The sequence below is a fragment of the Canis aureus genome, chromosome 11 (assembly GCF_053574225.1).
Source record: "Canis aureus isolate CA01 chromosome 11, VMU_Caureus_v.1.0, whole genome shotgun sequence".
Taxonomy (NCBI): domain Eukaryota; kingdom Metazoa; phylum Chordata; class Mammalia; order Carnivora; family Canidae; genus Canis; species Canis aureus.
The window spans coordinates 43,316,138-43,329,295 of record NC_135621.1 but is presented as its reverse complement, the minus strand read 5'-3'; the positions used below and the strand labels follow the sequence as shown (position 1 = coordinate 43,329,295).

At 38.9% G+C, this 13,158-nt stretch overlaps 1 protein-coding gene across 1 annotated transcript in view; it reads left to right on the top strand.

The window, feature by feature from the left end:
• SLC9A4 (solute carrier family 9 member A4) overlaps positions 1-12,509 on the top strand; it is a 68,973-nt gene extending 56,464 nt beyond the window's left edge. The window contains exons 10-12 of the mRNA XM_077914926.1: positions 3,414-3,545; positions 4,708-4,795; positions 11,193-12,509. Of these exons, the coding sequence (XP_077771052.1) occupies positions 3,414-3,545; positions 4,708-4,795; positions 11,193-11,548 (576 nt within the window). The 3' untranslated portion in view covers positions 11,549-12,509. The remainder of the gene's footprint in view (positions 1-3,413; positions 3,546-4,707; positions 4,796-11,192) is intronic.
• The last annotated feature ends 649 nt before the right edge of the window (positions 12,510-13,158 follow it).

Here is a 13,158-nt window from a genome sequence, read left to right as displayed (position 1 = left end):
GGTGCGGGGCTGATGGCTGGGGCATTTCTCACAGTCTGCATCTGAGAAGAGGCCATTTTGAGAGTCAGGAGTCACTTCAGGGCAAGGTTAGGATGAGTGCACAGTCTGGGAGATCCTGATTCATAGTTGATCTGAAACTGGGCTGGTCCTGCCTGGTCTGTTGCACCTGGAAGGGCTTGGGACACTCCTGTTTGAAGCCACTCCTCTCCACATGTCCAGATTATCACTGCTGGGCAAGTTGATTAACTAACCTCTGGAGGTTCCCAGTGGGACAGCCCTCTGGGTTGCAGAAGCTCTTTGGAATGCTCTGGGTATGGAGATTGAGAAATACTCTCTTTAAATTTACAAGGGAAGAAACTGACTTCAGCTCAGACTCTAAGTCAGAGATTGATGGGCAGCCCCCTGGGGTGCTCCTAAATGATTCAGGTCACACTCAGAATCCCCACACACTTTCAAAGAAATAAACAATTTATCTAACTTCAGCAAATATTTAATGCACATTTAGAGCTTTGCCCCATAGAACTCAAGTTCAAGGGGGAAATACAGGGATCCCTGGGTGGCGCAGCGGTTTGGCGCCTGCCTTTGGCCCAGGGCGCGATCCTGGACACCCGGGATCGAGTCCCACGTCGGGCTCCCGGTGCATGGAGCCTGCTTCTCCCTCTGCCTGTGTCTCTGCGCCTCTCTCTCTCTCTCTGTGACTATCATAAATAAATTAAAAAAAAAAATTACAAGGGGGAAATACAGTTTTTTAGCAATGCATAGGACCTACTATGCTCCCTGCCGATAGGCAAGGAAAAGCACATGGGTGATGTGATATGAGGTGAAATAGAACAAAAATATCCAGACATTCTTTAAAGTCAAGGTGTAGGAAACTCCTATTAGCAACATATACATATACATATATATACACATACAGACACATACATGTACGTGTATATATAAACATACGTGCACATTGAATTCACTTTTACATGAATTTAACACTGATGAAGAATTGTGAAAGTTTGTTTTGGTATTCTAGGGATTTAATTTAAAAATCATTTTGTGGTAGTGTCATATGTCATTCTTTAATAGCTTCCTGTATACAATGTACTTAAGTTGAAGTCCATCATTAGTGATGGTGGATGAGAGCCCATATTTCAAACTATCTTCAAAATTTAAGTGTTTTTGCCAGGTTTTTATCAGATTGGTTAATTTGTCAAGAGTGGCTGGTAAAGATCTCCTATCAGGTGACGGTGAAAGGTGGCTTTGCAAATTCCTCATTGTTCTCTTGGCCTCCACCTATACCTTCTTTATGGAACTTCTTTTAGACAATTGTCTGTTTTGTGAGGATTATTAGTTAACAGATAATAAAGGCCACAAATCTACTTAAGTAGCTATATATACACTTAAAACAGAATAGACTAGGGATGTCTGGGTGGCTCAGTTGTTGAGTGTCTGCCTTTGGCTCAGGGCGTGATCCTGGGTTCTGGGATCAAGTCCCACATTGGGCTCCTTGTGGGGAGCCTGCTTCTCCCTATGCCTATGTCTCTGCCTCTCTCTCTGTGTCTCTCATGAATAAAAATAAAATCTTCATTAAAAAAAAAAAAAACAAAATAAACTAAAAGCCAGTGAACCAGTGAGGACACTGTTGTCAACCTCTCCTCTTCTGTTCTGACAGGAAACTGGACCATCTTGTATATCAACCAAGCAGGGGTCTGTTATAAATCTGCATATTAAGTACAAATAAAGCTTAATTTCTCTTGTATTTTTTATAAAAATGAATGGAAACATAAGTATTAGCATTTTTTTCCCTCACACTGGGGATCATCTTGTGGCGTCTCCTGGAGTGTGTTCACCTCATCTAAAGGACCCTTGTCCTGGAGATGGAGTCTCCTCTTTTGGCCAGTTGTCCCCAGCTACCTCCTGTACCTCTGTCCCACTTCTCACTATACTTTGAATAAAGGACTAAATCCTCCTGTGGTAAACAGATTCCCAGCTCTGACCCAGGTGGTCCTTCTATGGCCCATAACAGTTTTTCACAGCTATGTATTTTTTTTTTTCACAGCTATGTCTTATCTCATGTGTTCCCTCTTTCTGAAGGGACCATTTACTCATCTTTCAAGACTCAACCCAGTGCAATGTGCCTTTCCCACCCAAGACTGGATCAGTGCCCTTTGCCTGGACTCTATAAGTCCCTCCAGATCCCAATATTTTCTCACTTCCTGAGTGTGTAACCGTATATGCTTGTTTGACTCCCCAACTAGACCATGATCCCTTTGAAGACCATTCTTCAAATGTATCCATTTTTTAAAAATCCTACACCTACCATGGCACCTGACAAATAGAGCATTTGCTATTTTGCTATTGAATTGGAAATCCTTATCATAATATCCGTTAACCGGGAATGGTAGCACCTGCTGTCCTGAATCTGTTATCCAGTGGGACCAGTATATATCCTGCTGCAGAGTGAAAGTAGGGAGAAAAGAGGTTCCAGTTAAGCACTCTGTAAACATCTGAGGACCAAGGTTGGTCTGTGGTTTGAGACAGGTTACCACTGGCCTGGTAAGAATAAGGAAGACATTTTTTATAAAGATAATTGATTCAGTTTGAAGGACTACTCTTTAATCAACAATTGTGTCCTTCCTACGTTTTGGTGTAAAAATCTCTTCCTGGGGCGCCTGGGTGGCTCAGTCGGTTAAGCGTATGCCTTTGGCTCAGGCCATGATCCTGGGGTCCTGAAATGGAGCCCCTGTGTCAGGCTCCCTGCTCAGTGGGAATCCCGCCTTTCCTCTCCCTTTGCTGCTCCCCCTGCTTATGCTCTATCTCTCTCTGTCAAATAAATAAATAAATATTTTAAAACAAACACAAAAAATAAACAAAACCTCTTCCTTTTTGAACTGATAATGGTAATAGTAATCTGTTGATTTTTTTGTATGTATCTTTAATTGGCAAAATGTAAAAATGGCAACCTTAATTAAATTCCCAAAGTAGTTTTGACATTTTTCTCATCCATTAGATCCAAACACTCAGTAACCACTGTCCAAACATAAAAAAAAAAAAAAAAAAAAAAAAAAAAAAACACAACCTGGGAAAGGGTGTGGGTATGGGGCAGCCGAAGTGCATGGGTATGTGAGGACCGGACTGCTGCAAGGATACGAAAAAGACACTGCAGGTGGGCGGCAGGGTTCCACAAGCCAGAAGGCATAGGCTCCAAGCCACAGCTCTGTCCTGGTAGGGGTGGCCTCAGTCACAGGCTTTTCTTCTCAGGGGTCACTACTTGCTCCTCTGTAATTGAGGCAAAGGCTCAGGTGGCCTTTTCAGTGTCTTCTTTCTGTATAGTCTTAGTTGGTGAAATGTCCATCCATGGTCTCTGAAAGCCATGGTTGGGTGGAGATGTCCTTACCTTATCTGACATTCTGTTCTTTCTGCAGACCCTGTCCTACAACAAATACAACCTCAAACCTCAAACAAGTGAGAAGCAAGCTAAAGAGATTCTGATTCGCCGCCAGAATACCTTAAGGGAGAGCATGAGAAAAGGTCACAGCCTGCCGTGGGGAAAGCCGGTAAGGTGGGGGCTGTAGACTCACCCGGGAGCAGGTGACTACAGGCAGGAGTAACACGAAACCACCACCTTGTTGTCAGAGTAAAACAAAATAAGAGGGCACAAGACACTAGACAACTTCCCTCTGGATCCAGAGCCTTCGGGTCCATGGTCAGGATGGGCCTCCAGGATGGGTCAGTTACTGGAACACACACACTGGGCTGTGAATCTAAACCAGATGCTAACCAGGTACTGACCATTCCAGGGGAACCTCCATGGACTGGGGTGCTGGGTTGAGGAAGTTTACTTCTCTCCCAGGGAGATATAGGGAAGGATTTGTTCTTGTTCTGGGCCTCATCTTCGGATTATTCCCTGTACATTGGAACTGTTCTATTTGAGGCCATATCGAAACAACTTCTGGACAAAGGTTAGGTCTGGAGTAGATTCTAATTTCTACCCTAATCTCAGTGGCTAAAATATAATGATAATGATGAGGATAGTAATCATAGCAACTAAACACCTGAGCAGAGGGTTAAGTGACCTTGTTCAAACATTTTAGTTTCACAATTTATCATTTTCAAAATAAAAATCAAACTATTTAACCTGTGATCTTGTAGGAATACCTATCCTAAGCTAACACTGAGAGGTACCCGTGAAATTACTAATAATGTCATGACATAACATGCATATTGTGTTTTTAAAGCAGACACATGCTTTCTAGTGTTTTCTTTATCCTCACTTTCTGTGAACAATGTAACCCAGGCATTTTATCCCCTTTTTCCAGACACAAAATTCAGGCACAAAAAGGCTAATTGGCTTATCCCACTTAATTATAATTATTCCTGTTATCAATGACTGGAATGCAGATCTCCTGACAATGGACTAAATAGTCTTTGTTTTTCCTATAAAAATATATATCTCAATAATCCATAATTCTCTTTTCCTTACTGAAAAACAAATGCTTTCCAAAATAAAGTCACTTTGAGACATAACGGTCTATTTTATCATGAGAGGGAAAGGAAACACAAAGAAGCATTCTGCTGTGTTTAAACCAGGGTAACGGCGGTACAGGCGAGCCTGTAATCCTAAAGAGGTCCTCAGTGTGGGCCTATGTCTCCCAGTTTCTCATAGGACACTGAATCTCAGACTCATCTCTGCTATTCCTTTCTGCTTGTTACCCACAGGCCGGTACCAAAAATATCCGCTACCTCTCCTTTCCCTATGGCCACCCTCAGCCCGCAAGAAGAGATACAAGGGTTGATGATTTCACAGGTAACCTGCCTGCCTGGCTGCTCTTCTTTGCCTATAAAGGGTCAGATGACAAATATTTGGGAGCTCGTGGGCCAAAAGACAAAATCAAAAATATTATGTAGGTACTTATATGATAAGAAAAAGAGAAAACTTTTTTATTAATCTAATTCAGAACTTGATTTACAGACACTGAAATTTGAATTTCATGTCATTTTTACCTGTCATAAATAGTCTTATTTTTTTTCAGCTGCTTAAAAATGTAGCAATTATTCTTAGCTCACAGGCAATGCAAAAAGAGTCAACAGCCGGATATAGCCCAGGGGTGATAATTTGCTGATATAAAATTGGCACTTTTTTGAAATATTTGAAAATTCTAACTCAAATTAATCAAATATTTGAAATATTTAAAACTTAACAGGATTCTCCAAAGTTGGTTAAATTTTACTAAAATAATTTCATCAAATTTACTGATAACTGTTTCCTGTTTAATATCTAATCCTTAAGTAGAATTCTTAGAATTATTGAAACTGCCTATTGTTCTATTAAAAGCCATTATTTTTTAAGTATATATATATATAAAATGATTTTCCCTTAGCAAAAAGTGATATATAATATATAATATGTCATATTACCTATTTTAATTTTCCCCAAATTTTAAGACTTAAAAACACATTTGAAACTCAAATAGGCTAAACATATAGGATTTTAGTATTAAATCTTTGAAGACTGAATATAATTACTCTTTAAAATGGAATTTTATTTCCATTTGTATAAAACAAAAACCAATCAGTAGAAAAAAAGCATAAAATAAGAAAGTTAAAAGCACTTGAAACCCCAACACCAAGATATAATCACTAGAGAACATTCTGGTAAATGTTGTTCTATAGTTCTCTCTGCACCATCTTGATCCCTACCTTATATGTATCTGATACAAGAAATAAAGAAAAAACACACAACATCATGTTATCCACAAAATCACTGTATCATCGTTGTTTTGGAATTTTTATGAATTATCTAGTTCACTCAACCATCTATGTGGACATATTTCTATTCAGTGGATATAAACTAAATAATAGTTTTTATGAGTAAGTAAGTCAATTATATAAAATAATCCTAGCTTAGTTAGCTAAATCCTTATTAACAAATATTAAGGTATTTTGCCTTTATATCTAATATGAGCAATGATATATAATAAGCATCTCAGATCACACATGATTGATTTTTGCACAAATAATCTATTTCTTTAGTATGTTTCCTTGGAAGCAAAATTTGGGCATCAAAAATCACACATATTTAAATTTACCCTCACACCAACAGTCTGTGAGAAAGGTCATTTCCAGACACTTTACCCATCACTCAAACTTTTGAGTAATCTATGATGTGATAGGATAATGTTTATATACCATATATACCATATTAATTTTCATCTGAGTCTCTGATTTTTAATAAGGTTAAAAACATCTTTTCGTATTTTTTGGAAGCAACTGTGTTTCTTCTTGGGCAGTTTCTGTTTCTGTCTTGGGTCATTTTTTTTTCTATTCCATTGTTTATTTTCTTAAAATGAGTTGGAAGAACTCTGTATAACAAGGATATCATCTATTGTCTCATGTTTGTTGCCAATGGTTCCTCTTCCAGTTTCACATTTATCTTTTAGTTTTTAGATATACTTGCCATTTAGAAGGTTTTGTTCTGATTAATCAAATCTGCTCCATCCTCCACAGAAAAATTAGAAAACAATTTACTCAATGTTTTTAAACTTTACTAGTTTAATGATTCTGTTTAAATTTCAAACCCTTTGAGATTTATCTTTGTGTGGATTAAGACAGAGACACTCTTCAGATTGTTTTCCAATGGCCATGCACCTGTCCCTACCCCATCTCTTCCTCCAAGATGAGAAGCCATCTTTGTTGTGCTAAAGTCATTTATCCTAAGAGAGTTTGGGGCTCTCAGTTCTCTTTCATTGATCTAGCCATCTATTCCCAGAGCACTGTCTTGAAAGTAGTGTCATTTTATGTTATAGAAGAGCTAATCCACGAATAAAAGCAAACAAAACAAAAGACCACCACTGTAGGGTGTATAATAAATTAATTTCTAAAAATCTTCCTGGTACAAACAATCCGGTGCTATTTACATTGTTTGAATGAATAGAAAACATGAAATTCTCACAGTCATATCTTATGATGGACCTCAATATCATGTGCTCCTGTAGCAGATCACCATATAGCAATCCCACTTGAGCACAAATGTGCTATTCTTAAATAAAGCATTATAAACAAATACAGTAGAACATTAAAGAGATACTATACCTTACAAAGTGGAATTTATTCCAGAAGTAACATTGTTTAACATTTGGAAATATGCTTACATTATTCACCAAATGAATAGGTCAAAGGATCCTATTCTTTGAGTAGATACCCTAAAAGGCATCTCACTATTATTTTCCATAGTAATAATAAAATCTGAGAAAAATATATGTAGGATTTATATGAAGAAAACATAATAGCCTGTCATTTTCTCTGTCATTTTGTTTCAGTAAAGGGGAGAATATTGGTACCTCCCAGAAACAACAATTTCGCCCTGAGGTGAAGCCAGGCAATGCATACAAAACTCTTAGAACAGTGTCTGAAATCAAATAAATGAGAAAGAAATATTACCCATTATAATTAATACTACTGAAGAATATCGAAGAAGACTTAATTTGTCAGTTGAACATGAATTAAACTAGGCATGGAATGACATCATGGCCTAGTGCACTTTTTTTCTTTCAAATGTGCACAACAGGTTCAAAATTTTATTAAGTGAGCAAAAATAGACCTAGAAATATGAAAAGGGAAAGTAATGAAATGGGACCTATTTTAAAATGCTTAAGTTTTTAATTTTAATTCCAATATACTGAAGATACAGTGTTATATTAGTTTCAAGTGTATGATATAGTGATTCAACAATGCTATACCTTACTAAATGGTCATCAAAATAAATGTACTCTTAATCCCCTTCACCTATTTCACCCCCCCACACACCTCTTCAGGTAACCACTAGTTTGTTCTCTATAGTTAAGAGTTTGTTTCTTGTTTTGTCTCTCTCTTTTTTCCCTTTGCTCATTTACTTTCTTAAATTCCACATATGAGTGAAATCATATAGTATTTGTTTTTCTCTGACTGACTTATTTCGCTTAGCATGATACTCTCTGGCTCCAGCCATGTCTTTGCAAATAGCAAGAGTTCATTCTTTTTGATGGCCAAATAATATTCCATATATAAAAATATAAATATATGTATAATCCATTATATTCCAACATATTACATTTTATATATATTCTAATATATATAATATGTATTATATATACCATTATATATATGTTTGTATATATATACACACATACTCATATATACACATACACACGTGTATATATATATATATATATATACATATATATATATGTATACACACACACACACACACACTCCCCACGTCTTCTTTATCCATGCATAAATCAATCAGTGAACACTTGGGCTGCTTCTATAGTTTGGCTGTTGTAAATAATGTTGCAGTAAACATTAAGATACATATATCCTTTCAAAGTGGGACTTATTTTATCATTCTTAATAAGTTATAAAGCAATATAATAATCAGGGTTAGACTGAGGTCATTTTCACTGTATCCCTGGGCACAACTATTTGAATCCATATTCTCTCCAAACTTGAAGTCCTTCTGTACTAGGACTACTCAAGGAGTGGCCAGAGGGCCTTTAGGGGAGAATATGGAGGAGAGCCAGCCTCCTGCAGGCAGCCTTTGGCTAACCAGGCTGTGACTTGGAGAGCATTCTCCTTTCTTACTGTCCCCTTGCTCTCCAGTATTGGAGCATCACTTACTCTAGATGTCTGGGGGTCCCACATATTCTTCCAAGGCTCTTTTGCAAGGAACCACTTGGTATTATAAGTAGAGAGATCTTTCCTGGACACTGCTCCTCTGCTCTCAGATGGCTTACAATCCATGTGGGTTGGAGAGGAGGGAAGAGTTCTGGAGATGGACACACAACAATGTGAATGTACTTAATGCCATAGAACTGTACACTTCAAAATGGCCAAAATGGAAAAAAAAAGTTAAAATGGTAAATTGTATCAGAATTAAAACAGAACTATGAGGAGAGGGAGAAGAGAGGGCTGCACCCAAGGTCTGGTTCTCTAAACAGCATATATTGTAGGAGATCGTCCAGTGTCTTCCCCTGGGAATCAGGCTCTGCCTTGCCCTGTGCAGAAGCACTTCCTGTTTTCCTTCACCCTGCCCCTGGGTGCCCAAGTCCAGAAGTCAAAATGGAAGATAGAAGAACAGATATTCAGATTTTGCTGCCAGGTCTCCATTAATGCCTCCCTGGAACTGCCTGCCTAGCTGCTGACCTGAGGGAGGTTGTGCATTTGGGACAGAGCCCAGCCCCCACTCTTCCTCCTTCCTCTTCCGCTTTCAACTGGCTTCCTCCTCCCCTTTTGGACAGATCTACTGACTTAAGTTGAATGGCATCTTGCAAGTTGTCCACTCAAGCCTCTTCCTAATGTTTGGAAACTACTTTTCAAGAAGCAGAGGTGGTCAGAAAACGTCAGCTATAATTTGTTTGCCGATGGGGAGCATATGCTGAGAAGAACGGATTGGAAACTAGGTTGGGGGAGAGGGGAGTGGGCCAAAGGACTGCTCTTGGCAGAAGCATCCAGGCTATTGTTTTCTTAGGTAATATTCCAAGCCCCAAAGGATCAAGAGGAACTCTTGTTCCAGGTCAGGTCATAGAATACAAATTAAGGGGAAGTAGGGAAAAATGGACAAATATTCTTAACTTTTTTTTTAATTCAAAGAAGTTGATTCCTGTCCCTTACTCCCCTCAACTTCTAGAACAGATTATTTTACGTTTTTCTGATGACTAAATACATTTTGTTATATATAAATCTATGTGCATCTCAGTTCTAGCTGTGGGGTTTTTATTTCGTTTTGTGTTTGATTTTTTAAGAGGGAATAAAGAGTGGGAGAAAGAAGCCTGCTTTCAAATTTAAGCATAAAGTTCTTAAAATACTTAAATTCTCAGGAGAATATTTAAAGGGCAAAAAAAATTATAAGGTTAAAATTTGAGGAAGTGAGAATCAATGGGATTTGTGAAAAATACTCCCTTAAAGATGTATGCACAGTGAAGTAAGGAAAAGGCAATGTTGTAGGCATGAAGGAGGTTTTTGGAAGGTTATCTGAGAAGGGGTGTTACGTAGATACTCAGTGGCTTGCTTCTGCTCTTGGCATAGCTTCCCGACCTGTGTATGCACGTATCAGGGAGCCAGACACAGTCTGGTGGAGAGCAGATATGCAGCTGGTCAGACTCTGTTCAAACTGCAGTCCCATCTTCACTGTGTGATACTGAAACTCACTTAACCTCTTGAAAGGTTAAGTGAACCTCAGCCTCCTTACCTATGAAATCTTCATTCACTCATGAAGAGGTAATCCATTCACTCATCTTCAAGGGTTGTCATAAGGTTTAAATGGCAAAGGAGATGTAAAATAGCACAGTGACAGGTATATAGTGAGTTTCAAAATACGGACATTTCCACCACTATCATTGTTCTCATGTGCCAGCAGGAATCTGTTCACCCTCTTACCTCCTTTGAAGGGAGGACATCTAGTCACATTGATTTTGCCACACATAGCTCTCTACTCTGGCTCTCTCCCATCCCTGTTTCTCCAAGATGGGCTATTTTAAGGTCAAAGGGATGAAACTCAGATTTAGTGCTTTCTGGTAACCACTGATTAAAAAGCCAACCAACCAGAGCACCTGGGTGGCTGAGTCAGTTAAGTGTCTGCCTTCTGCTCACGTCATGATCCCAGGGTCCTGGGATCAGGCTTCCTGCTCAGTGAGGAGTCTGCTTGTCCCTCTCCCTCTGCAGCCCTGCCCCCACTCATGCTCTCTCTTAAATCAAGAAATAAAATATTTTAAAAAAGCAAAACCAAAAACAAACAACAACAACAAGAAACCAAACTAACCATGTTCATATCACAGTTACCATAGAATCTTCAGTTAAGGATTGATCTCTGACGACACAAAGCATCTTTGTGCCTTATGGCCTAATGCCTATGGCCAGTTGATCTGATTTTGTAAAAAACAAAACAAAACAAAACACAGACACAAAAAAAAAAAAAACCACTTCCTTACTTGCCTGAAGGAGTCTAGCCTGATACACAGGTCTCCATGCCTTTCTATTTATTTATAACACAGCACATAAGCTTCTATTCTATGCCCTCCTTGGGGTGGGGAAAGTCAGACAGATGAGTGTAAGAGCTAGAACCTCAAGAAGAACTCTGCTTCACTCTGAGTTCTTGCCATCCAGATAGGAAGTCTTCTATCTGATGTTAAGTCATGTTCTTTTCTCCTTTTGTCGTATTTTCTTAGATAATGACAGCAGCGATTCAGAATTCCCGTCCATTATGTTCAAAGCACGCTCTCGAACAGGGACACTTCAGGAAAGACGGCTGACACAAGAGATAATCCCAATGAAGAGCTTACCCAGAGGAGGGAAGCCGCACCACTTCGGTTATCAAAGAAACACAAGCCAAGAAGAGCATGTTGGTGTGGGCAGAAGGGAGGCACTACGGCCCAAACCACTGTTCCACGCAGTAGATGAGGAGTTTGAATCTGGAGAGGAGAGTGAGGAAAAAATCTCAGAAAGTGAGTCCCGATGGTCAGCAGAGTACAGACCCAGCAGGCAACACCACAGGTCCCACAGTCCTTTACTCCAAAGAAAATAGTTTCATCGTCCACATGATTGTCTCCATGTATTTCAAGAGTCCATTTTCCTACTATTATCGAAGAAGGATTTTCAGAGTTACAAAGAGAGCTACTGAATTCATTTTTTTTGGAAGCTGTTAGATATGCATCTATAAGAGGAAAGGAGATTCTTTTGGAGAAAAACTTGGAACAAATTTGCAGGCTCTGCTACATTCCTAGTTGGTGTACTCTGTAGATGAATTCCCTGTGAGTGATAAATGTTAATCATCACAGGAATTATTACTAAAATTCCTGAGAGTGTGTGATCCATGAAAATTATTGAGATATAAGCATGATTGGTCAGTAATTCACCTTGACTATCTGCATGTGCAGCCTGTAATCATGTTAGAACTGGGAAGGGCCTGGAAATCCTCTGGCCCAATCCTCTTGTGTTTACAAATAAGAACGCCTTGCCCAAGGTCATGTGAGTTGCTGCTTTCACAAGCTGGCGGTCCTCCCTCCCAAGAGAATGCACTCAATAATTATATTTCTGGGAAAAGGTAAAATTTGCCATAATGTGGCTTTATTTAATCAGTAGCAATAATAAATGGATGTGACATGTACTAGAGGATTAATCTGCGAACAATGGGGTCATAGTCTATTTTATAATTGGAATAGTTATTTTAAAAACAAAATATCTATAAACAGGCTTTAAAAGTAATGACACGAACAACAGGTATTTATTAGATGTGCAGTTGGAGGCTGTGGTACCGTGCCCTAGGATTTGAAACTGTTTCCCAATTTAATTTTCCATCCTCATCACCCCCAGACTTGACCTTGAACCTCACACTCTATCTAGCTCACCAACTTCTCTAGATGACTTTATCTCCCTCCTTGCCCTCTTCCTCTTCTCTCTCTGCTGGTCACTGTAGATGAACACATATTTATTAAGTGCTATTTATTGTGCCAAATGGCTGATCTGTAATAAACAATTAACCGTAATATCCTTTACCATTGCTATTTTTGTCATCCCTAACCATCCCCAACTCATTTAATGCTATGCATCTCTAAAGTATGCTTTCCAATGCACCCAGGTCCCTACACCTGCCCTGATTCCTCTTACTCAGAAGCAATGAAGTGATCTCCCTCCTCCTCGGTGTACCCACACCCCACTGAGTGTGTTACAGAACTTACCTGGCAATTACACTTATGCATGTGCATGTGCATCTACCATGATCTGAAAGACAGGGAGGATTGTCCCTTCATTTTAAATTTTATCCATTCATCAATTGCATTCTTTATCTCTTGGTTTTATTCTTTTTCTATTACTTTTAACTTGTATCCATTTTTGGTCTTAGTTATTACAGTGCCTTGTACATGGTAGATTATCTATAAATCTTGAGGCATCAGTGACCTTTTACATCAGGAAAAAATCATGCCCTTTTGTCTTCAATCTCGTAAAACCAAACATACAACCCACAAAAGGAGGAGGAGATGTTGTCAGACATCTTATTTTCCAGGTGACAAAAATGAGGTGTTGGGAAACTGGCTGGTGCTAGCTCAGCGTTTTGAAGGGCATGGACTTGTTCTCTAGTATAACCCATGCATACCAGTGACTGACAAAGGATATATGACTTTCCCTGGATTTATA